This window comes from Scomber japonicus, chromosome 1 (genome assembly GCF_027409825.1).
Source record: "Scomber japonicus isolate fScoJap1 chromosome 1, fScoJap1.pri, whole genome shotgun sequence".
Lineage (NCBI taxonomy): Eukaryota > Metazoa > Chordata > Actinopteri > Scombriformes > Scombridae > Scomber > Scomber japonicus.
The window spans coordinates 25,513,258-25,540,676 of NC_070578.1; the positions used below are offsets into that span (position 1 = coordinate 25,513,258).

The following is a 27,419-nucleotide window of genomic DNA, read 5'->3' on the forward strand; positions in this document are numbered from 1 at the left end:
AACTCGCCAGGGTCTTAGCTTTCATATGAGATGCTATTTGTTTGTGTACCATGAAGTATCAAAATGGTAGCAATGGAAATGTGGAGAGTGGGTTGACTTTCTGACGCTATTCGGATTTTGATATTTGATCATTAATATGCTTGGTGTTTGAGTTGTGTTTGGTGTGTGTAAAAATGACGTGCTTGTAGCGGAGTTTCTCCTGTTTAATTTGATGTGCAGTATGACTGTATTGCTACATAATCAGGGGATCATCCCTATGTTCCCCGCTTTGTATGTGACCGGGGAACATAGACATGATCCCGTCTACAGTTAACCAGTTAGCTGAGTTATTCGCGGAGTTAGCAGATGAGTTAGCCGCCGAGTTAGCAGCCGAGCTAGCAGCTGAATTAGCAGCCGAGTTAGCCGCCGAGCTAGCAACCGAGTTAGCCGAGATCGGGGAACATAGGACCCGGGGAACATAGGTACCCTCGCCAGGTTTCACTGCTATTCCCACTGGTGTTACAATGTAATGTACCTCGGTGGTTTCAAGTCAGTTACAGCAAAGTCCTTCTAAGGCTGTCTCTGGTTACAGCGAGGGTATGTTCGCTTCCTGTTTTCAAAATAAAAGCACCAACTCTATCGTTATGGTTTTCTTAGTAATAAAAGGCAACGAGTGTTTTATTTTGTGAAAATGACCGGAAGTGCGTTACCCGCTACGGCTAACTTGAGTGGCTCCGAATTCGCAGGAACAAAACTTTAAGCAGATGTTATTTGGACAAATTAGCGTCACATTGTGGAAATAAAGGGCTACTTTCTCGCCTAAAAAGGTTAGACATGTGGATAAAGTGGTATATTTACAGAGTTACAGCTAAAATAAAATCCGGCACCGGACCTGGCAACCCGACTGCTGGAATTACTTTTTGGTTGTTGCGACTACGATCTCGAGACATTAGATGGCGTTGTTCTGCTCATTCTACATATTCTACCTTTAAAGGAGGACTTCACTTCACATTTTTTTCATGTGTGTGTTAAAACAATAATCAGGTATACAAATAAACATTAAAATAGGGTTTTCTTGCTGTAACCTTTCCTCCTGTTCATACTGGCTATTAGAAGTTCCCTTCATAATGTAAGCAGTGTTGGGGAGTACCTTATTACATACAACAGTGTTGCGTAATTTAATAACAAAATAAATGTAACAGTTACTGAGAAAAAGTAGATTAGGGATATTTTGCAGCTGATATTGCACTGCTTGTCTATGTATGGCTTCAAATAACCTCTTCAAGATATTATTAAAGGAGGACTTCACATTTTATCAAGCCTAAAAACAATAATCTGGTGTACATTTAAGAACATTTAAATTAGGATTTCTTGCTGTAATCATTCTTCCTGTTCATACCACCCATTAGAGGTTCCCATCATAATTTACAATGTAAGTAATGGGGGCTAAAATCCACAAAAAAGTTGATCTGAAGCTAATCAGCTAAACTTCGGTAGTCCAAATCATTCAAATCAAGTAGATATCTTTCAACTTTAAAGCCTTTTTAGTGCCAATGTCCCTCTTTGTGTGAATATATTTTTAGTTTGACCACCTTAGTTCAACAGGAAACACTGTCAGAGGAAACCTAATGAGGGAATTTGATGCTAAATTGAGTGTAAATGTGGCAAATATACATTTGACTAACTCAATCTGTTGAAACCTCATATTAGCCAGCCTCCAGATAAACCTTTAAATGCATTTTTTGCACAAAATGACTGTAGATACACTGTTGATTTTGGACCCCCGTCACTGACATTGAAAACTCATTTGGGGATCTTTTAATAGCCAGTAAAAAAAGAAGGAATGATTGACACAGAGACACTTTCACTTTCAGCAGTTGAATGTGAAATCAGTCTTATTTTGCCAAACATCCAACTGTAGGTACAAGAATAAAAACACATTTTTGAGTGGAGGGGGACTTTAAATTGTACTTCTGGCCACATCCCAATAAATGATGTCATAGCTGTTTTTTTCCTTGAACAGCTGATGAGAACACTGTGATACAGACCACTGCCTTGTCATCTGAAGTTCAAAACGCTTGAAGGTTTTAACCTATAAAAGACTGTGCTGCTCTTTTGTCCACTCTGTTATTTATCTTTTAATTATTGAACTAGTAAAATTCATTACCAATCCAGTCTGCTCAATTTCAGCCAGTTCATTCAGGTGCTGTTTTGAGCTTTGTTAAAAATATATTTTAGTTTTTTCCAACAGGCTGCACATCTTTACTAAATGCAACACAAAAGAAGAAAACAGTTTAGTGGAGGGAGGTGTCACTCTTGCCCAGCAGTGACGTCAACCACAAAGGTATCCATAGATACAGTTCACACCACTGATTCAAAAACTGCTTTCTATCAAAGGATGTTGATATGTTAAAGGTCATTTTTATGGGAGTTTGGGGCTTTGTACATGCTTTGAAATTGATATCTTGTTCTTACACAATTGTTTCTCACATGACGATATAATACTTTGTATAATGGACAATACCTTGTTACTGAATAATGGTACAAGGAGCAGGAAAAGGGCAAAAAGGACAGCAACAAGTATTCCCACCAGCCCAGATGTTGTTCCTTTGGCAACATGAGGTCTATCAGGCCACATTTATAGATGTGAGAATAAGCATAATTTTGTAACATATATTGATGATTCATTCCACATTTTAAATACATTTAATTTGGATCAATGTTCTTATTATATTATTTATTCTACAAAGGTATCTTTTGTACTATATATATATTTTATTTTGTATAAATATACATATCACAGTTGTGAAATTTAAATCCCCACTAGATGGTGCTATTCAAGTGTTTAAAAAAGTAAGTGAGTGGAAATCTGAACCAAACTACATCTCTCTTCTTCTTCCTGCATAGGTTGTTATTATGGTCTGAAAGCAAACCTATTACTTCACTGTATAGCTGAGATTTTTATGGCATCTATTCATCACCAAATGGAATAATCTGAACTGATAGAACTAATTAAACTATACATAAATGAACTTCATTAACATGATTATGAAAAACATGTGCAGGTTCAGAAAGGATTAATGTACAAATGTATAAAAATATTGATACATTAAGTGAACAGGTCATTTTAATAGCAGGATCTTGACATGTTATAACAGGAAAACCACAGGTGTAATTCATAACATTAATAAAGGCTGCATTATATTTAGGTTTATTCATGCTGCTCACTGGCATACCTCATTCCTTAAATGGGATGAATACACTAATAATTCTATAAAGGTACAGCTTTGATATTCCTGCTCCAACAAGTTAAAATGTCTGTCATAAAAAGGTCTATACCCCACGCGTATGTGGTAAATACCCCATGTGCAGAAATGTTACTCGACCTAGACCTTTTTCATAGTCAATATTCTGATTGCCATAGTATGAAAAACACAGGTGATACTAATAACATTAACAATGCATCTAATCGATTGATCGAACTTTGATTTATAATAAGGTTGCAGATATTGGGATTTTGCATTTAAGTATTAAACTAACTTTCCTAAAAATAAACAAACAACATCGGGCCCTCATAAGCAATTATTTGTTTTATGTATCTGTTTGCCATAGTATTTATAAGAGTATATGCTCAGCATTCTCCATTACAGGCCACACTTTGCCTCTCTTTTGGGCCATTCTATACAATCTGGTGTTGGAATGTTGTGGTGAAAATAATGTAAGCCCTCATTATAGAATCACTTAATTTTTATACAATTTTTTAAGAGTAAATCAAATATTAAGCATAACAGTTCAATAACTATAGCCTACATTTAGATGACATAAAGTTGCTGTCAATGTAATCATATATTGTTGAAATATATTAATCACCTCAGGGTCACACTGGGAAAGCCTCCACACAAGCCCAGTGGTTTTTGTACATTCCTGCACACACTGTTGACCCATAGTGTGTTGCTGAGCCCAACACCTGTTACTTTATTTCTCCACTTCTTCAGTCTTTACCTTATAGCTATTGTTGACAGGACCATGGCTTGCAGACAGATGAGCTTTGGACATTTTAAATGATAAGTCTGGAGGGGGTTCCAAGGCCTCCCCATACAGTTGTTAGTCTCCTGTCTGTGTGGAGCAGAGCGGTTGGCTGGGATGGTGGTTATACTCCTGGGAATGCATTCCAGAGCTTTTGCATCATGTGAAACTCAGCCTTTGCTGCCCCTTTGTCACTGTTTAGCTCTGCTGCCAGCAGGGGAAACAAACAAGATGGATCTCATTTTCTTGTTTTCTATAGCTAATAGAAACTAGAACATTGTGGCATCTGGAAAGCAGAAATTGTAGATACCAGAGCTTTTAAAAAAAATAAATAAATACAATTCAATAATAGAGTTTAGTTTTTTTATTATTCCCATCAGATACACACTGCCACACTTTTCCCCCACATTTTCTTAAACTGTTCTCTGTTTTTTTATGGAAATATTTAACTCTCATACACTCTCATACACAGAAACACTATACATATTTGAATGGACGTCTCACAAATGCTGAATATTTCCATTAAAAAAAGTCTATACCTGAAGTGTTAATCACATATCATTGTTAATAAAAAGCTTAGCAAGTTTTCTCCACATTGTGTGTTGTGCAGTGAGCTTGTGTGACATGAGAGGGTGCTGTGTCCTCAATAATACTGTCTGCTTGGTGTTATTTCTGTGAAACATGAGTGATAAATGTATTTATTTAAAGTTCCCTGTGTGGGAAAAAGACAAGAAAAAAAAACCCTGAAAAAACACTGGAGTGTATCATATTCAACAGTGAGCAAGTAGTGTGGATTCTGACTGGGTTTGAAATATTTTATGTTAAATAAAAAGTAAATAGTAATACAACATAGATTTTTATTATTATCATTATTTTTTACAAAGAATTGTTGTTATATGTGAGAAACTTGTCTTGTCACCTGAGTGACTACATATATTAACATTTAGTAGTGTTTTTCTTTTTATTATGCTTCTTTTTAACACAACAAACAGGCAAAAGAACCTGTTTGCCTGCTTTCCAAGACAGTTGTGGTGAAATGCCCGGCTGGTGAGTTTTGAATAAGGTAATCAGATCGTCAGTCCAATTGTTATGTGTTTTCTAAAGCCTTTCAGTCAGTTTCACTAAGAAAAAGCAGAAAGCGAAACTTGTCAGAAAATGACCCAAACCTTCTTTTCACAGGAAGGCTGTGCAAGTGGAAACAAGCAAACTGCTGCTTGGAGGAATATCAGGTTGTGGCTCTTAAAAAATGATATTCTAGCGGTTTAAATGAGTTTTCAGGAAGTGATTCATTGCTAATACCTCTTCTCAACAATGCAGATTATTGTTTATACTATTTTAAAGAAATATCATGTCTTCATAGTTTGTGCTCTGGCTTTATTAGCCTTATATACATAGTCATCTCTGAATTTCAGTATCAATGGCATGCTGCTTGGGGCTAACCTTTGAACTAGAGAACATGTTCACCTGGAAGGGTCAGTTGTTGAATTTCATTAAGTCTCACCCGGGCCGTCCATATCCCATTAACACATGGAAGACAAATAGCAAAGAGGCGCAATGCATTGGAATACTTGCCAACAGTTAGAGTCAACTTTTGGTCCTTTTTATGTCCAAAGAGCAGTAACCTCACATTATTTAAAGCCAAGCACAGGATAACATAGTACAGCCTGTTCATGTGTGTGTGCTTATAATGTCACATGATTTAAAATGACTTAATCAGAAAACCACAGTCCAAACACTCCATGTCCATCTATCAGCATTTCACCATAGTTTAAGAATACATCACATTCTGTAATCATGACGATTCAATGTAGCACTTTTAAACCAAATAAAATCAGTTTGCTTTATAGTCCACTCAGAATGCCTTTAAACGTGTTATGCTTCTCTTCATGATTACTATATATGACGCCACTATTTTTTCTGTTACTATTTGCCATGCAAGGAGGGATACTCGTGCATGTTATTCCTCTGACAAATAACAGAAAAAACATCAAGGAATCACTAATTTTCTATGGAGATTAATGTGTGTGTGTGTGTGTGTGTGTGTGTGTGTGTGTGTGTGTGTGTGTGTGTGTGTGTGTGTGTGTGTGTCAGCAGCAGTGGTTTTACTGACATAATGCCTCCTATGCATAATTTATATTACAATGATACTCCTGTGGGGACACCCCTTACATGATTTCTTACTCTTTGGCAAAGTAAAAGCAGAAGAGAAATTGAGAAATTGACATCTTTTTTTTTTCTTTCTTTTAAATTGAAACATGTCCAGTCCGTTCATAATCACTTTCGGTCCCCAGATGCATACAACAGAGAAATATGCACTGTAGTGGGCGTGTGCGGGAGAGGAGGGGTTAAAGATTGGGAGGGTATAGATTGCAGACGGAGCACTACTAGGGCAGGCTGGATTGTGATAGCGACAGATGTCTAGAAAAACTGCGAGGGGCACTTCTCAGTTACAGCACAGTCCCAGACTGCACCTCGGAGAGTAGGGGCGGAATCTGCAGCTGTCACTCCAAAGGTTTACCTCCATTATCACATCCAGCCGGATCTTGGAAAAGGAGCTCAATTGACCACTCTCTAGAAATACAGGTCAGTCTCCTCAGACTATATATTTTTTAAATTTTCTTTGTATTTTATTTTTTCATTTGAAACATGTCTATGGTATTTGGGATTTTCTGTGTGTAAAGAAAAGAAAAGAAAGACAGAAAGAAAGAAAAGTGAGTAAGAAAGAAAGATGCCTCTAGGCTTCAGTTTACCCATTGTTCTCTATGTGTGTGTCTCACTCTCCTTCTGCGTTTGTCTCTCTGTGTGTCTTTCAACAATTATGCAAATGTGTACATTTCAAGGCTATAGTAATATATGCAGTTTAATTTTTTCCCGTTCAAACCGGTCGAATTTGATTTAGTGCGTCTTCAGGCAGCAGCGCAGGTTTTAGTCAAAGTAGGCCATTTGATTAAAAACCTTCTTCGATAAAGTTATGAACTTGTGCCACTGATTAGGTATTAGGTATTAAAACGTTAATACGGTAAATGTGTTCTGTAAGATCCTCGTGTGAGCACGACATTTTCAAATGCTCGTGAACAAAAAAGGGCAGAGCAGCAGAGGGAAGCAGCGGTGGGTGGGTTGAAATGGGGGATGGAGACCCCTCTGTAGGTTATATCACTCAAGTGTTTGCCGGTGTATAGTGCAATCCTCATGTGTAGTAGTAGTCCTCTATAGTGTGGCATCAGTTTGCTGCCAATTTAGGACCAAACCATTATTTTGTCAGTGGGAAACTACAGTGCTGATGAAGGATCCCCATCCTTTGTTGACGGCCGGCACATGCTGTACCTTTCCATGCCTCCTTTTTCTTTCAAAAAATGTGCGTAAAACTGTGACTCAACGGTACATCTGTCCTACAGAGTCTATTGGGGATTTACTTGATAAATTATCAGTGAAAGCTCATGATAATTTGACTTTAAAACATTAGGTTTCTCTTCAAACTGTAAAATTTTGCTTTGTCTGATTTGGAGGCCCGAGCCACCAACCGGTTTTGGCGAGAGAAAAAAAGGCGAGTGAGGAATCAACAATATGTAAAAAATTAAGTCATATATTTAGAGCTAGTTCCAAAAATAGGATTAGTCTGCTGTTAATGTAAACAAAAAAAAGCATATAATGACTAATTTTTGCTACTACAGCTCATTAGGCTGTTAATGGGTGTAATGGATAGGCAGCCTATCCCATCTGGGTGTGTGGTGCATCCTGTCTTGATTGCTCCATTGCAGCACTATGGACAGTTCCCTGCTTGTTCAGATTCGTACCCATACCCACATGGGTATGCTGCCCTGATGGGTAAAAGCCCTGCTTGTGGTATTTTGGACATAAACAAGATTGTTGCATAATATTTCCAGCTTTGGTTGGACTAGCACCTTCCAAACCCGAAACAGACCAATCAAGTGATCAGTATTTGGTTTTCCTGAGGCTTGCAATGTAAACCTGTAATAATATTCTGAGGAGCTATGGCTTTGAAGTTCTTTTGGGTAGTTTATATTCAAACAGGCTGATTTGTTCAAGGTCAGCTGACGCACAATCAGTAAGATGAAGTTGAACGTCCAGTTCTCTATTCTGTCACTGAAAGGAAGTTGCATTGTGTGGCAACCGCAAGCTCTTCCTCTACATCCACAATAATGTTGCAACATTAACACATAGACCTACTACATGGAAGTAATTCACAGAATGTGTAAACACAGAATACAGAAATCTAAAATTGTAATTTATATTTTGTATATAAATGTAACTGCAAGATCTGGATTGCCTCTGCCTATACTGTATATCTTCTGAGACTTTCTACAGCATAGTTTGTAGCTTGGAATGCTTAGAGAGCACATTGAGGAATAGTTGCACATCTACATCATAGATGTACAGCTCAGAGTTGCGGGCTTATTTGGCACTGAGCCTTACCCAGCATTCCTTAAAGGGTAGGGAGTTCTGTGGAGCTGCCTGATCTCAGTGAGGTTCCCATGCATTTACATTTCTTTTCTAGCCAAACTGTTTGGCAGCGAGCAGTTTCCTAATTGAACTTCTAGTCTAGTTCGCATCTACAGAATGGACTCCTCTCAATTCTTCTTACTGGCCGAATACTTTTTTTTTTAATGTTTGAAGGAACCTACAATGCATTTTAGATGTTAGTTCACAAAAATGTAGTGTCTTTGTTTCCATGACTCATTTGATTGTTATTTGGTGGTTCCCTTTCAGATTTGTGTAAAAGGAAGAACAAAAAACAACAGCATTTCAGCTTTTCATCATCTTAGACTCTGGACATACTAGACTGTCCGTTAATTCAACTATAAATATGGATTGTTTTATACATTGCATTTCTACTATATTTTATAGAATATAGATACCTTTTGGACAAGATAAGAGAGAGACAGAATAAGTCTTTAAAGAAACCAAACACACTCCTAATATTCACAAGATGTGTTTTTAACTAACAAAAATAACCTGGAAAGTCAAAATTGCCTGCAGATGCACAGCATTTTTCTGTTATGCAGTTTGTTATTTTTCACATCAACTTACATTTCCATCCACTCGTTTCTAGGAGACACCATGGGAGGCAAACTGAGCAAGAAGAGGAAGGGATATGATGTGAGTGACCCCAAAGAGACGAAGGATGAGGCTGCAGCAACAGTACCTGGTGAGGGAGAGTCTGTTAAAGTGGAGGATGCTGCCCCTCCCACAGAAGCTGAATTGAAAGCTGAAGCTGGCAATGTGGTGGCACAAGCTGTGGAATCAGCTGCGGCAGAAGTAACTGAAGCTGCTCCGGAGGAGCCCAAATCTGCACCTCCAGAAGAACCAGCTGCAGCCACAGAGGAAGCACCTCCAGCACCAGAAGAACCTGCTGCAGTTGCAGAGGAAGCACCTCCAGCACCAGAAGAACCTGCTGCAGTTGCAGAGGAAGCAGCTCCAGTACCAGAAGAACCTGCTGCAGTTGCAGAGGAAGCACCTCCAGCATCAGAAGAACCTGCTGCAGTTGCAGAGGAAGCAGCTCCAGTACCAGAAGAACCTGCTGCAGTTGCAGAGGAAGCAGCTCCAGTACCAGAAGAACCTGCTGCAGTGGCAGAGGAAGCACCTCCAGCACCAGAAGAACCAGCTGCAGTTGCAGAGGAAGCAGCTCCAGTACAAGAAGAACCTGCTGCAGTTGCAGAGGAAGCAGCTCCAGTACCAGAAGAACCTGCTGCAGTTGCAGAGGAAGCAGCTCCAGTATCAGAAGAACCAGCTGCAGTCACAGAGGAAGCAGCTCCAGTACCGGAAGAACCAGTGACAGTAGTAGAAGAACCAGTTGTAGCAGCAGAAAAATCTGCTCCTTCAGCAGAGGAACCAACTCCATCTCCAGCAGTGGAGGAATCAACCCCGGTAGTAGAGGAACAAGCTCCAGTAGAACTATTAGAGGCTACAGCAACAGCAACAGAGGAACCTTCTGCTCCAGTACCAGAAGAACTTGCACCAACCGAGGCTGAAGCTGAGTCTGCAACTGCACCCGAAACGGTCCCTGTAGAAGAACCTGCTGCAGTTGTAGAATCTGTGCCAGAACCAGTGGTTGTTCCTGTCAGCACAGAGGAAGCACCCAAAGACCAAGAGCCTGAGCCTATCCCAGAGACTGTTACTGAGCCGGAAGCCATTGTGGAGGAGGCAGTGCTGCCTGCTTCTGCTCTTGAATCTGAGCCAGCTGCAGAGCCAGCACTGCAACAAGCCCTAGAGCCAGAACCAGAGCAAGCAGCAGAACCAGAGCCAGAGCAAACCCTAGAGCCAGAATCCGAAAAAGCAGTAGAGCCCGAGGCAGAACCAGTGAAAGAGCCCGAGGCAGAACCAGAGCAAGAGCAAGCCCCAGAGCCAGAGCAAGAGCAAGTCCCAGAGCCAGAACCAGAGAAAGTACTAGAGCCAGAGCCTGAGCAAGAAGCTGATACACCTGCAGCAGAGGAAAAAGTACAAGAAGTTGAGCCAGAACCAGTAGTACCCACATCTGAACTTGAGACTGTGGAAGCAGCAGCAGCACCTGAGGAGTCTGCAGCAGAGGAGGTCCTCACTGAATCTCAGCATGCAGAAGAGGAATCAGTCGCAACAGAAGCCTCCAGCACTGAGGTGTCTGCTGAGCCAGAAGCATCAGAACCTGTACCTGAGATTATCATTTCTGAGTCTGTATCTGCCAGCGATGTTACTGCTGAGTCTGAAGAGGCAGCCCAAACTTCTGTGGAAGAGGTGCCTTGCCCAGAACCTGAGGTAGAGAGCAAGATGGAAAATGGAGATGTGGAGAGCCCTTCTCTTACAGAGGGTGTGGCAGAAGTAGATGCACTTCCAGCTGTGAATGGAGAATGCACAGAATCCACTTCCACCACTGACACACAGAATGAAGAATGTGTTAATGGTAGTGAAAAACCAGAGGAGACGCCTGCCAAGGTGCAGAGTGACTTTGAACTGAAAAAGGACGTGAACCTGAGTGGCGATGTCCAGGAAGTACCAGACGCAGTGTCTGACATGGTGGAGGCTCCCAGCACTGAGGTCACCCAGGCAGTCTGAAAAGAAGCTATCTTTCAAATTAATGTGAATCCAGATTAACCTTCCGAACATGCAAGAAAGCCATCAAAGGTATCACAAACACAGCAAGGCTTTCTGAAATGCTGAAACCACCGCAATGTTCTATAGTGGTAACTCAGGCAAATGGATGTTTTCTTTTGAGTAACCAAAAACGAAATGCAACCACTTGAGAATAGAAAGAGACACAGAGAGAGAGAGACAGATACAGACAGAGAGTGAAAGCATGTGAGGTGGAAGTGCAGAGTTGAGACTAGAGTTTGGAATTTGAGGCATGAGTACAGATAGGCAGTCAAAATGGACAGCAGAGCAAAAAATACTGGACAATAACTACAATATTAATGAATGAAATGAATAAATTTGTCTTTGTGTGAGCCCGATGAATATTACAAAGTCGTTTATTGGAACAGCATTCATTATTAGTATATTATCTGATTTAGAATTTCATATATCCTTTCTATTACTATATGCAGAGACATGAAATAAATGTTTTGGCCTTTTATAATAATGGTACCTGTGAGGACTGTTAATTTTAAACTGATTGTTCGGAATAGAGAATAAAAAGAGATTGTTATAGCCTACAGTGATCTTTTTCTTCTTTCTTGTGCATTCTTGCAGCGTCAAACTGTCACAATTTTTTGAGGCACTGGGTTAATAGTAAGATTGATTATATTTCAGTGAGAGCCATTTATATATCAGACTTTCTTTCAAATCAACCAATAAATCTTAGTTAGCTGTCAAACCATAAAATCAATTAATTATTTTCATATTTGTAGGAGACACAGATCAACATTGTTCACTTAACATCTAGTTTCTGTTCATTTTTAAACCACTTGTTGCTGCCACTACTGCTCCTATCAGCTCTAGTGGGTTAGAGTTTAACTGATTAGTATCTAGGAAGAGCAATGTCCTGTGGGTCACAGCTCACATTACAAATATTTTGGTTGGTGGAACATGGCTGGCTAATTGTATGTAGCCTACACGTCACAACTGGGCAAACAAAAGCCTTTCATTTCTGAGGTTTCCTTCCTCACATCCTCCTCTCTTACATCAGCATGCCTATAGCTGATGTTCCCTGCCATATCAGCACACACTGCCAACATTTCACAGATCCATACTGGCAAAAAGGGCTAAAGGGGGGGAGGGGCAGGAATGCTTGCAAGAGGCAGAGAAAAAGAAGATGGGGTAGAGGAGGGGAGGGGGTGTTCCGGGATGAAAGCGCTATGATGCTGCACAGTGGAGAAGAAGATACTCTCTCTTATGGATGTTTTTCAGACTATTTCAGAGATTAAAATCGGGCAAGCAGTGGAGTATAATTAGAATTGGATGCTAATTGGCAGGGATAAACACCAACCTGATACCTCCTTGTAGAATGTTGCCACGCCTTCTGCTCACACCAATGTCAGAAACTGGAGGGTCTTTGTCGCACAAGTGCTAACTAATATACATTAGCAAGAGGGGGTAAAGTTATATTTCTGTAACTGAGTTTATGTGTGCGTGTGTGTGTATGTGTGTGTTAGGTGGTGTGTGTGTGTGTGTGTGTGTGTGTGTGTGTGTGTGTGTGTGTGTGTGTGTGGAGCGGGGGGCACATGAGTAGAGTATGGTCATCCAACCTTGAAATAACTACTGAACCATGGGTCAGTGCATAAGAGGAGATCTGATAGTGATAACTGGAAACCTCCTGTAGAAGTAGCTCCATAATGGGCCCATCCACAGACCAGCTCTCTCCGGTTTCTTAAAAAAATACTCCAGCACTGCACATTTATGAAAGGAATGCTGTGGAGAGGGTTTGGGGGCCGGGAGGATGATCCTGTGTTTTTCCTTCTTTCTTGCTGAACAGTTTTGTCAAAACGTCTCACTTGTATGCTTGTGGGCTGTCACCACAAGTTGCTGGTTTGGAAACAATTTTATTGTAAAATTAATCATTCCTTTGCAACAACAGCTGACAATTTGATTTAGTTCAGCAAGTCAAATTTTCCAGAGAAATGCATGCTCTGTTTTTTTTTGTTTTTTTTTTAAACAGTGATACCAACACATAAGGCTTAATTTAGATTGTGTCACAAAATCAGTGTGGTAGATTAATTCACTATATGCCATCATTATCTGATCAGCAACGCTGTGCTGGAGCAAGCTTTGACATGGTTTTACTTTTAAACAGCTATGTTATTATGTATGGACTTATTTAAATGTACCTTCGAAAAAGTCAGTTTGGCAGCAGCATGACTTGCTAACCTCCAGTAGATATCCTTGGGCAGCATGGAAAGAGGACACTGAAATCCTGCAGAGTGGTAATTACAGCTGTAATGGTTGACATTACATGATGAAACATGAACTTTCTTAAACCAGAGAAGTGTTGCTACAGCTACTGCTTTTGCCAAAATGATAATTTTGTAGTCATTACCGAAGTCTTAATTTTAATTAATTAATCACTACATTTTCTACATTTCCTTATTTATCTTTCTTTCTCTTTTATGTTTGTATATGTGTGGGAGAACAGGGTCCTTGTCTTTTGGATCTTGATTTAAACACTGCTTTAAAGTTGCATAGTTGTGAAAGGCCAGCTGCACTGCCTAGTTACCCTAACACTATGTGCTCTATATGCAAGCTCCTTTACAAAGCGCAGACTGTGTTCCAGCTTCTTTTTTCCCTGTGTGAAGACTAGCCTGCAGGCTTTAGCTATCCCTGACTGATGCCTCTGAGAGGCAAAGGAGAAAAAGAAATCGTGAACTAAATTCAAAGGCTATCTTATGAAGAAATTCATGAGGCACTGACCTACAGGGTCAAAGTTTGTTTTCTTTGTTTAGTTTTGTATTTTTTTCTTGAGGGTAGAAGACAGCTTTCAAAATAACTGATGATGTATTTTTTAACTAACTCATTCATATACTACAGGTACTTAATGGTTGATTTATTGTCAGTGTGTCTGTAAATGTGTGTATGAATGAGAAGTAGATTGTAAAAAGGGGATCTTAACCAATTTCTTGTGGAATATCCCTACAGTAACAATATTATGTAACAAGAGATTGATTATAGTCCTATGGCACATTTCTAACATAGTAGCAATGGTGAATATCTTTGTTTATGGTTAAACTTGGTTAAAACTGATATACAGTTATAACCACAACACTGAAGAGTTGTAGTCATATGTAAGAATAGGACTATACAATTAACGATTGTAAATTCACAAAACACTTATATGTATTTCATCAGATTTGGCCTGGTAACATCAGCAATCAACCCCATAGCTGTCATTACATTTCCATTAAAATATTGCAACATCCTGACTGATGCACAAGAAGTAGGTGACATCACCTTTTCCCAACTGAGCCTTGACCAAATCAAATCAGTCAAAAAACACAAATGCAAAAAATTGCCAAAACCTTTCTAATAATAATGAAACTATGCTTTACTGTCGATATAAACGACTGAAACTTCGTAGTCTGCTAAGCTTTGAAGTCTGTTAACTGAAACAACATCATGGCAAACTTGCCTGAGGCAATATTTAACATGACGGTATTTACACACCTTTCCCTCTCTATCTAGAGGACATTTATAATATATGACTCCAGCGCCCTGTGAGCTTCTGGGAAGGATTTTTTTTAAGCTAGTCTTACGTTGTTTGTGACATAACAAAGAGGGCGGGAACCTTTGAGGGAAGACTGCTCAGACTGGAAATGTCTGTTACAAGAAATTCTCTCAGAAATACTCTTTACCCAACTCCATTCACTCAGCTGTTGGAGTAAATAATTAGAGTCAGGTGGCCAAATTACATCAACAGCTGATCACTATTTATTATTCAAGCGAGAGGGTGTCAGAGGAGAAGTACAGACAGGCAAACACACACAAGACAAGGCCAAAAAGTAAACAGCACACTCTCACACTCTTCTTCCCTTTCTGTCCTCCCAGACACAAACCCACACACACATGCGCGTTTGTGCGTGCGCACACACACACACACACACACACACACACACACACACACGCACACTAAAGCTTTTATTATAATGACTGTACAGAGACTTCCTCTCTTTCTCTTCATGTTCTCTTTCGCGGTCAGTTAGGAGAAGATGCACTAAGTAACTGACAATGCTGAAAGAGCATTTTTTATGGATTCCTTCAGACTGTGCCGACATAAGCAATGCCTTTTGTCTGGTTAAACTCTCTCTCTCTCTCTCTCTCTCTCTCTCTCTCTCTCTCTCTCTCTCTCTCTCTCTCTCTCTCTCTCTCTCTCTCTATTAAACAGAGCTTGGTGGTAGTAAGGATCAATATCAATCCATATAGGGTTAGTCTAATGGACGCTGAGAGTAGCAGTGATTCCCCTTTGTCTGCTCAAAGATCCCATCACCCTTAACTCCTCACACATGCGCACTCACACACACACATACAAAGACACTGCTTTCTATTCTGTCTCACTGTGCTGATGCAGCTGCTGCACTGACTGAGCACTTTACAGCTGCCCATTTTCTCTATCCATACTGCATGTGCGTGTGTGTGTGGGAGGGGTAAATGTGAACATTAGTATCTGTGTAGACAGTATTTGTGTAAACATATAAGGGTCTGTTGACTCTCTGCTGAACATATATGTATTTTCCTTTACTAAGCACTCCAGGCTATTAATAAAAAAAGAAGCATCAGCAGCCAGGTTTCTCATCTTTACGCTGTCATTAACACACAAACACAAACAGTACAGTTCAATGTTTAAAACTTATTTTGTAAAGCTAATTATATATTTTGACATCACAAAATGAAGCAGATACCAGTGTGGATGTCATCTCACTTTTCTTTTTGGCTCAACATCTGCATGGGTTTTCAGGCCCAGGCCAGGCCATTGTATAAGCAACTATTCAATGTCACAGTGTTTGCTGGGTACCACCAAAATGAAAGTTGAGACAGCATCCACAACCACTGCATTGTGGATGCTACATTATTACAAATTCAGACGTAAATATCCCTCTGATAGCTATTGGTTTTTGAAAGTTAAGTTATGAACTTTTACAGGGGTATACTATATTATAATAAAAACATTACCAAACATTTTTTAAACTAAAATTTAAATACAGGCTGGATTACAAGCCTCTGAAACGGATACAACCACACCAGAGCTCTTGATGAATGGCACTCAGGCGAGATGTATCTTGCCGTATGCAGTATCCTTCAATGTCTATACTACAACACTCACCTGATGAGGTAAAGTTGTCAAACTGGAATGAGTGCATGATAAATGGTAATTAATTACTTTTGCTTTATCGTCAACAACAGAGAGTAGGTTGTTATAATATAATTTTCTTAACAATATCCACCTAAGTTAAAGTCAGCTAATTAGCCAGCTAATACCTTAATAGCTTTTAGCTAATTTAAAGGTAATATAAAGGACATGCAGTGCTTTTTACCTGTTTTGTCTTGCTGCTGTGACACTATGAATTTCCCCTTTGTAGGATTGGTAAAGTCTATTTTACACTCATACACTTAAATGACTGCTTTTAAAGGTAGGTGAAAGGAGCTTTGTGATGAAATTGAGAATTTCAAATATCTTTGCCTGAAACCCATAACTCTAACTTGCCTACACCAACTATTAGTTTGGTCTGAGTAAAATTGAATCAGCACATCTTGAGTTACACATTTAGAGCTTTGATTGCAAATGATAAAGAGAGACAAAGCAGATACTACATACTACATTAGAGTGTCCAATTGAAAGAAAGAAAGAAAGAAAGAAATGTGGGAGGAAACTGGAGTACCCAGAGAAAACCTACGCTACCTCAATAGACAACACACAGGCCCAATCCCAAACCAGCCCCTAACAGTAGGGGCAACAAGGCCCTTGCAATATTGAATATATATATTTACAAAGTAGTGCAGGTGGTGTGAAACAGATTAGATTATCCATGTGCAAAGGGAGCAGCAGACTAATTTATATAAAGTAGCTACTGCTGTTTTGTGTGTGTGCGTGTGTGTGTTAGTGTGTGTGTGTGTGTGTGTGTGTGTGTGTGTGTGTGTGTGTGTGTGTGTGTGTGTGTTGTAGAAAGTGTTAGATTATAAATTTGCGGCTGTGTGATATCTAAAGACTTTGAGAGGAGTGTGAATGTGTGTGTGTGTGTGTGTGCTTGTGTGTGTGTGTGTGTGTGTGTGTGTGTGTGTGTGTGTGTGTGTGTGTGTGTGTTTTAGATTAGAGATGGAAACTCATTCTTTGTGCAGTCACCTTGATCAAGCCTCCAGGCCCTGCAGGTTCCAAGGAAACATGCGGTGAAAAGTTCATTCCTCTCTTTGACTTCTTTAGCCTTCCTCTGATGTATTGCACACTCCACTCCACCATGTTTACCATATTTGAAATATTTTTTGACTCCTGTCATTTGTCATTTCATTTCAACAAAAGAACAACAATCATCACATCATGCTTTCATTAAACTTTCAATGTTTCAACCCAAACATTCATGTGGACCATTCAGAAAGTTGGCAGAAAGCTTTCGAGGAGCCTTGTGTCTTATAAACTGCATGATAAAGTAAACAAAAAAATCACACTATAGGCTGTTTTCCTGTAAACCAACTGAGCACAAGGAAGAAAAGGCAGAATCTGTTTCCGACACAAACAGTCAGAATGAAAAAGAAGAAGCAGTAATAAGATATAAAGGTGGCAAATATTTGCTTTTAGAGGCAGCTGAAAGAAACACATTTCATATCACATGACACTTTTTTTTCATACCATCAATATAAAAAGGTGTTTTGGCTGTGGTTTCTCTTCAAAAACCATGTACAGTAATACAGTGTGCTCCCTTGTAATAAAATTCCAGTGGTAAATTGTTTCAGCCCCAGCCACCCTGGCTGCAGAGGAGTGTCCACTGGGGAAAGATGACCTTCACTGTGCCTCTGGTGACAGAGCTAAATCAAAGCTGCTGCTTGTTTAAGACAGCCACTGCAAACTGGCTGCATGGCCCCTGGTGAATTATTTATACATGAAATGAAATGACCTCTGGCACTTTGAAGACAGCAGGGGTAGGCAAAGGACAAAACAGATGGAATAAAAGGTAGTGGGTTGGCAGAGGGAAAGTTGCAGAGACACAGAAGGATTACTGTTAATGTCAATTAAAGGAAGACAGAGATGGATGGAGAGAGGGAAAGTGATAGCTCAATTCTCAGGAGGAGCCTCCAGGAGTACATGTTTAAGGTCTTTTCAAGCCTGTTAGACCAGCAACTCGCTTTCTTCGTCCCTCCGTGTGTTCGTGTGTTTGTGTGTGCTTGTGTTCTCTTGCATGTCTGTTTTTGTGAGGACAAAATTGAGCCTTAGGCCTGCATGGACTCAAACATTTTACATGGGAATGTTTGAGGTTTAAGACATATTTTGGTATGAGTAGTTTGACATTTTGGGAAACAGGATTATATGCTTTCTTGGCAAGAACAACATGGAAAGGTAGATACTACTCTCCTGCCTGTAAGCTAAATATGAAGAAAGAGTAAGCTTAGAATATAGACTGGAAGCAGAGGGAATCTTTTAACAGAGCCAGGCTAGCTGTTTTATCCCTGTTTACAGTCTAATGTTAAGTTTAGCTAATTGCTGGTCGGCTCTAGCTTCATATTTGACATATGGACTAACTGTCAACAAGTAAGCAAATCAGTCCATTTCCAAGAAAGTCAATTAATCTGTTCCTTTAAAGTTAAAGTTAGAATTAGGTTTAGGTTAGGTAGGATGTAGAATACAGACATGTGTGTCTCCTCTTGTAAGAGGCAGTACCCTACTTACAAGCAGAGAAGTCAACTCTAATAACATCCATCTGAAAGCTATTCAAGCAGGATATTGTGTTATGCAACACTCTCACACACACATACAACTCTGTCTCCTGTAAATTCTGTTCACATGAAATTGTGCATTAGTAATTAACTTATATCAGCATATTTTCCTAGAACCTTCACCATTTTCATTTAGTTGTCAGAACAACACTTTAAATACTATTCACAAATATTTTAGGAATAACTAATTTTTTATTTAATTTATAAATAGGGAATATACACATGCATGTAAGGGATAGATACTTGGCAGCTACTATTCATTCTTACTCTTCAGATTTACAGCTCATCGGGGGAATTGACAGCTTGCAGAAAAATTTCCCCCATCTTTAATTACCCATCCTTCATTTTAACTACCTGAAAACCTTCTGAATGACTAGCAGCTCTGAAGAGCAACTATCTTGTCAGCTGTTTGGAAGACCTGACTCACTGGTAGGCTGCATGAAATCCTGCTCATCTATTTGGTGCTACCAGGTAGCTTCTCAGTGGTTTACACCATCATAAACTGGTCCATAGGACATAGCAAAGAATGGGAATGGACATGATGTGTGCACATGATTATATAGGAATTTGTACAAAAGTCAAACATTAGCAAAGAGGTGGTAGTTGGAGAGAGGTAGCCATGCTGAATACTGGGGATTTATCCATTGGGAGAACTGGGCCCAGTTGCTTCTTATCAGGTTTGTGAGTTTGTCACCACAATTAAGCTTCTCAGGCATCTTAAATACAGCACAGGTTAATACACACACACACACATACACACAGGCAGGCTCAGCTGGGTCCGTCACAACACTCACAATCTAACAAAACCTGACATGGGAGTTTGGCACTCATGGTTACCAAATTAATACCTCAGTGTCGTCAATTTAGTCATCATAGCAATTGGATAAGTAAAGGGCTTGATAGGTCAAGTGAAGTTGAAGACAACAAATCTCAACCGGAAGTCAAACATGACAAAAACAAGAGATGTAATGATGCTGTGTAGGGCAACATTATTACAGGCTGATCAACAGGAAGACTGACTGGTTTGACGGCTTGAAATGCCACATTCTTCACAAGCTGTAACCTCCAGGGCTGAAAAATGAAGCCAACACAGCTGGCTCCAAAAGCAAGTCAATCTCCACGGACCCGCATGTTGAAGTGCGGCCCAACTGTTGAAGCCCAACTTTACAGCAGAAATAAACAAGTTGGTAAATAAGCCTGGTCTAAAAAATGGTTAAAATTAAAGTAAAAAATGCATATTCAGAATTTGGAAAAATATGGAAATTACAGACTGGTTTGAGGTTTTGTTCAAATACACATTACCAATATAGTGACTAGTATATGATAGTTGTGTGACAGGTAGATGGGAAATGTGCCTTTCTTCGCAGCCAACTGGGAATAGCACCTTAAAGCATCTGTCACCTACAGCCCAGCTGCTGCAGGGATGTGGACAGCAGTAACCGGCAAATGTACTCATCATACAAACTCTAGGCTCACAAACATGCCAGTGGTTACATTTTTTAGATTTTTAACACATTACTGCGGTTGTTTTTGATTTATTGGACACATTTTATTTCCATTTTGGCAAAATCTCAAAAAAGCATGTCTGACTTTACAAATTGCACAACAGTATCTTTTACCATACTGGTTGAAAAGTGTTAGTACTGCATTAAAAGCTGGAGGGAAAGGCTCCATAAATGCATTCCTGAAAGGTTAAGGCTAAATTGGCAAAATATGTATGACTCAATATCTCTAAAACTGAGTACATGCATATCCTAATGAACCTGAATATTGTTTTACATCAACTGTAGAGTGATCTTTCTGTTCTTTTTGTCAGGGCTTGTCAACATTTGTTTAAATGTGAATGATTCTGAAGTGTCATGGCAGATCGTCATCCCAGCTTTTCACGTCCTGTTACGTCAACAGAGAGGGAGAGAAACACTGGCAGTAACAAATAACCCTTCTTAACCTATTAAATGCATGGAACATTTTTGCAGTTAAAGAGAATTACATTTTTTGCCACAGTAACCATAAACAAGAACATTGCTGAGTTTTTGTCTTATAGAAAACAATGGTCATTTGTAAAAAAAAAAAAACAAACACTAGCCCTCCTATCCAGCAAGGCTCCATATGAATTATACCATGTTAAGGAAATGTAATTTCCCACAGATGACCATGTAAACCATCAATGGCTTTTTTATTTTAACAAGAGCAAGTATTGCTGGCTTTCTGTGCTCAGCTCATTTTGAATATGGGAAAAAAAATTCCAGCTATGTTTTCAGAATGAGGCAGGCAGGACTCATAAAGAAGGAATCCCTCCAGCCTGGAAACAGAGCAGATACACACATAAAAACGCCCCAACCCCCAACACACACGCAATCATTATGAGTTCATTGTTTTTAGCAGTTTTGCCTTGAATCACTTTGTTAAGTTTTTACTCTGGATTTTAGTTCTCAAATTATGTGTGCACTTGCTGGTAAAAGTAGTTTTTAGGTGACTGCATTTGTGCACATGTGTCCATGAAAGGGAAACCAAAGTGAAGGCAGCAGACAAAAGAACTGTCATAGAAAGTGTGGGTTAGAGGAAGATGGGGAGGGGGCTTATTGTATTAGAGCAACAAGGACTGGCCACTCCTTCAGATGCATTTACAGAGAATCACTGAGCGAGTGCCGGGACCTCCTTCTGTTGCTGACCCCCTGCATGGCCCATTAAACCCCTTAACTTTGTCATAGATTCATCCCAACACACACACACACACACACACAGGCACATGCAAATACACACACATAATACACACAGTGCCCTGTGCCTCCGCCCCCTGTGTGCCCCTGGCCTACGGCATTGCCATATGTCCACCACACAGGCACTGGCAGCTCTTCACTGCTTTGTACTCTCTCCACACACACTCTTCAACCTACTGCAACATGTGAGAAAGGCCTGCTAGGCAACTACACAGCACCCCAAGGCTTTTGTGAAAGATGGTGATTGAGTTGATTCCACTGTTGCTTTACAGAAACAGTTCTAAAAATTTGTATATATAGAACACAATCCAATGTAGCATTCTTGGGTTTCTTTTGGTCATTTTTATTTTTCACTTGAGTCAATAGATTACATATTCCCCTTTGAATAAACTAAAATGTGCTTAACAGCCTGGTTTAAAACATACACTCACTTATTATTATGCTTCTCACCATATGTGAAAATAAATGACAAGCCTATGGTCTGTCTGTAATGTGTAACATAGTGCCTCTCACTGTGGCAGTGCTGCTGCCCTCTAATGTCAAATGTTACACATGAGGTGCAAGTTGAAGTGAGTGAGAATCCCTACTATCCAGGTAATCATTTGACAGTGCTGGTTGATTTTCTATCATGTCGGTTATGGTGAACATTGACAAGAGTCTTTATCGTATATTCTTGTCACTTTTTGTAAATATGAGAGAAATCACAGATTTGTCTAGAATTTGACTGAAATGAAATATTGGAAAGCAACTTTACCCTTGGGCTGTTACTATCCACTCATGGAAAAGGGGCTAACTGTATGCCTAACTTGACCCTGATTTTCTAAGAAACACTTGAGTTTTACTCTGTAATGGACCCATCATGTCACAAGGGGAATTTGCCCTGAGAAGAAGAGACAAGAGAGGGCAGAACTAAAGGAATGTAAGTAAGAAGGACTCCCTGTCTTTTTTTTTTTTTAATTTTGTCTGGCATAGATACCTTTATTTAGCAGTAGACAGACAGGAAACATGGGAGAGAGAGGGGTGCATGACATGCAGCAAAGGACCTCCGACTGGGATCGGCTGCATATATGACATGCACTCTAACCACTCGACCACCAGGACTCCCTGTCTTTTACAGAGGTGACGAAGGACTAACTGTCAACACTTTGACAGCTTAGTTAACATGGCTATGTCAACTAAAAGAGTAATAATATGTGTTCTTTATTTGCATGCTTGAATGAAATACATATATCACAATATAGCTCGAAGAAAAGAAAAACATTCTGACAGTGAAAGTCAGAAAACTGGAGGAGATTCAGAAGTAAAAAAAAAAAAAGAAGGGTATACAGGATTAGGTAAACAGTGAAGAAGAGTTTCCCTCCCCTAAACAGTGCTGCTCTGTTTTTTAGCAAACCAGCCTGACAGGTAGAGCAAGCAGAGTGACTCAGCACGGGGCACGTGACCCAGATCCGCCACTGCTGAGGATATCTGATGGAGAAGTGTCAAGCAATGCAGGTCAGGAAACACCATCACTCCAAACTCTTACTGACATTTTAGTGGGGAAGATGGAACAGCTTCCTTGGCACTACTTAGCAAGAAAGCCAACTCAGCTGATGCTCAAGGGAAAGAGAGTGAGATGGGTGGGTGGAGTGTGTTTGTGTGTGTGATTGCCTGTGCCTGTGTATAACTCTAAAGAGGTAACCTCCCGGAAAGGTTCCCAATAAGTTTCTTTCCAAAAAATAACAATGACTTATCCTTCATAATTTTGCTGTGGAGCTTCAGTACAAGCTTCTGACTTTCTTCTGACCCTTACTACATTGCTTATTGAACATGGAGGCTTAAAAAGAATGATAAGATTACCCTCATGCATGTGCAAAAGAGGTAGGCATGTGGCATTATATGTAGTAATCGTGTAAATTCACACTAAGAGGAGATTAAAGCTAATTGACCATCTTAACTTTTAATATGGTTGTAAAAGAAAAACTGTACAAACAATGTGCTATTGTTTGGGGCAGTGGACGCAGCCTGCTGCCGAACATGGAATGCAACACACTCCTTTGAGATGAGACGTCCTGTGTTTTTCTTCAAAGCATGCCTGTAAGAGGGGAAGAGGAGGGGAGGGGGGAGCTTGTAGTGGGAGAGTGAAGGCAGCACACAGAGATTTTAGAGAGCAGAGGTGAACTCAAGTGGCACTGTTACTTGGTGATTACTTAGCAAAAGCAGAAAGACAAAAAACCCCATAAGAAACAGTTTTATAGTTGCATAAGGTCACTATGAAAGGACTAATGTGGCATTGTGATCATAAGCATTTTATAACAATGCTGTTCAACCATCTTTCCTTTACAATACACATTTTAATTAAGATTTGTTTCACAGCAAAGGGAGGTTCAGAAAACTTCCTCCTACAGTGTAATAAATAAATAATTTTAAAATCAATAATCTACTTTCTCATGAGTAGATTTTAATGAGCCGAGATAGATTGTTAATGAGGATAATTCTGTTTTTTCAGAGCTTATTTTTGTCGATTTGGCCACCATCCCTGACAGTAATAACATTGCACTTACCAATTGACTGACTCATATGACTATGCAAAAGGGAAATTGAGCTATCTCCTTTCCAGGAGCTGCCATCTTGCTTGTGTGACATAATTTGGAGCCAAAGTCTGCACAGCAAAGTCTGCAGGACATGCCCCCTTAACTGACAGTGTTTTTAAAGTGGCTGTCCCTAAAATGCCAGAAACCATTTTTGGTTGTATTGGATGTGTAATTTCCCATTCCCTAACATGGAGGGGGTGGGACTTATGACCTATACTACAGCCTGACACCAGGGGGATGATTGAGATGTTTTGGCTTCATTTCTTGGGAGGTGTCATGATGTCCATGTTTATTTGCAGTCAGTGTACTTAGCATGTTAATTGCTTAGACTTTGGAGCATGAAGTGAAAGGTCTGGAATCAGGCTGCACCAGGCTGACATTGGTTCATCCACCATTTTGTTATATCTGTATTAAAGCAAATATGGACAGGCATATTTTAGACATGTTTATTTTTAAAAAAGGTTACCATATTTTCTTTAGAAACAGCTCCAAAGACTAATACCAACAATAACATTTTCAGTCTCGGGAGAGTTGTTCCTTTTAGAGCAGATGCCACTGCTCATGTGTGGGACCATGCTTCAATTTACAGAGATTTGTTGTCTTGTTGTGCTTCATAACACAACCTCTTGACTTTGTACTACATCATAAATTTCTCAAAGAGCTAAAGTACAAAGTTCCAATAAAAAACAAAGTGTAAAATAACAAATTGCAGTTTTACCGTTCATCAAAATGTCAAACTATTACTTAAACTCTGCAATTCTGATTTTCCAGCAGTAGTTGAATATAAAACCTAATTAAAAGTCAACTTTTGAACAATTAGATCACTGATTTTAGACTGCACTACTATTTGTGCATAATCAGCTACTTTTCACTTGTGAGACAGAGAAAAAACAACAGTGGAAATGAGGTAGCTGTTACATCAGCAACTCAGATTCCGTGCTGTCAATGTGTGTGTGTGTGTGTGTGTGTGTGTTTGCAACAGGGTATCTGATTCATGTTTTCCTGCGTGATCAATTTTTATGTATTTACAGAGGATTTTTTAGCCGATTAAAACTGAATTGGCATGTGTGTCTGCATTAGATAATATTCTTACTGCCACAGACATCTTCCCCAGGACACTGCCAGGCCTCAGTCTCCTAACATGGCAGTGCAGCTCTCCTCTTGAATCTGATTGCACCACACACCCCCTGCTGTCTAATGAGAGGATTAGACTACATATTTGTTACAATCCCTTGTTGAAGTTACCTCTCCCTCTCTGTGTCCCTCTCGCTCCTCCTTCATTCTGTCTGAAACAGTGCTGTGTTTATGGGTCCCTGTGGTTTAACACGTATATCTACTGACACATGCAAAGCACAAACATCCACGCAAGCGCAAATACAACCTTCATACGCCTACAAACACCCCCACACGTGAACACGTAAACTTGTACTTGTACACACACACACACACGCACACACACACACACACACACACACACACACACACACACACACACACACACACACACACAATGTAAGCTACACCCAGCACAGCAGAGAAAATATTTATAGTCAAAGTGTTTAGATTTTAAATGGCTACAGAGCAGTAAACGTAGGGGCCTCTTTCTTCTTCTCACAGACTGATTATTCTCTACATTCTATTGTGTCCGTGTGTGATATTGTGCGGTGGAAACAGAGGGATCTGAGGATGATCATCACCATCCTCCCGGCTCGTGGATAAAAGATGTAGAGCTGAATCAGACCTGCCAGTATAATTACAAGCAGGAATCTAAAGAATGCTGTGATCTGAACTGAGCCTGACACCATGTATAGGGCCCCATGCAGCTGATTTACCCACTCCCAGAGTGTGTGTGTTTGTGTGTGTGTGTGTGTGTGTGTGTGTGTGTGTGTGTGTGTGTGTGTCTGTGTGTGTGTCTGTGTGTGTCTGTGTTGGGAGGGGAGGTATTTTGACCTTGGTATAATATATTTCTTATAAATTACACCATCTCCTCAGTTTTCCTGGCATCCTACATGGTACAATACAAACAGCTGATCACTAATAGTGTGCTTGTTATAGGATGATTCTGCAGTAAATGAAGCACTCTAAAGTACTTCACGTATTCACTCACCATAAGCTCCAGTTTGTGTATGCATGTGTTTCTGAGGTTTTCCATATACAGCCTGGGGTGTGCTGCACTCCTCCATCCAGAACAGAAAGAGGCCATGTCACTTATCTGAGGAATTCACCCTGAACATCTCCTCTTCATAAACACTCCCCTGTGGAGCACATCACTCTCTCAGTCTCTCTTTCTCCCACAAACACACGCTGCTTTGGATCTACATGGTGTGCCATCAGTTTGCTTTATGCATAGCAGAAACCAGAACTTATACAAGAGGACGAAAACTAAAACAATATCCATCATGCAAATCCTACATGGTCCACAAATGCCACCTGAAACTTCCATAAACCCTCTCACATTGCTGACATAGTTCTCTGTCTTCTTGTTTTCAATGTCATGGCTTCACCAAACAGGTGGTCCTCATTATTGCTTGTCTCAAAAAATGGGTTGAGACACAGCGCAACACATGCAAGGGTCTCTCAAGATGTGTTTGTGCGGTTCGTGTTGGTTTGTAGCAACTTTCAGAGTCATGAAAAAGACATCAGATCTGCAAAAATTCCCTACAGACCAGTTAAAACCTCCTTCTCCTACCGTGACATATCCTTGCTGGTCTTTGAGTTCATAAGACAATGATCTCTTGAGGTAAGGAAATTATTTGTCTCTACCTCACCGGGCTAGATGTGTATCTGACAAAAGCAGACAACACAAAGCCATGGCAGCACAGCAAAAAGTTGTGTTTTACTCTACAATGGAATTCCAACCGCCTGTTTCCGACTGATCTCACGGATGAGGAGAATGCAAGAGTGCGGCGACAGAGATAAGAATGGCACCTGGAGAATGCACTCAAAGGCACGCTGAAGTAAATTATATGCCAGAAAGTAATAAAGAATGCTCTCACACACAATACTGTTACAAACATTTCTACACAGACAGCCACAGTTAGAGATTAATAGACTGCAAGATACGAGCATCAGATAAATGTCTGATATGTCAATGTGTGCATTCTTTTTTAGCTTGCAGGAAGTTGAAAAGACAAAAAAAGAAGAATCAGCAACTCATCTTCCTGAAATACTCTGATGAGCAGAACCATCTACTTCAATCGTAGTCTAAAATATTCTGCATATCAATGCTATTCGGCTGCCTGTGTGTTTTCATCTCCTTTTGAGAGTGAACAGTGTGTGCACA

General features: G+C 39.9%; 1 protein-coding gene across 1 annotated transcript; it reads left to right on the forward strand.

Annotated features, from left to right (window-relative positions):
* Positions 1 to 6,370: 6,370 nt before the first annotated feature.
* si:dkey-56m19.5 (fibrous sheath CABYR-binding protein) lies at positions 6,371 to 11,648 on the forward strand. Its single transcript, XM_053317462.1, has 2 exons — positions 6,371 to 6,588; positions 9,077 to 11,648. Exon 2 carries the CDS (start codon positions 9,085 to 9,087, stop codon positions 11,050 to 11,052), a length of 1,968 nt encoding a protein of 655 aa, XP_053173437.1. The 5' UTR covers positions 6,371 to 6,588; positions 9,077 to 9,084; the 3' UTR covers positions 11,053 to 11,648.
* The last annotated feature ends 15,771 nt before the right edge of the window (positions 11,649 to 27,419 follow it).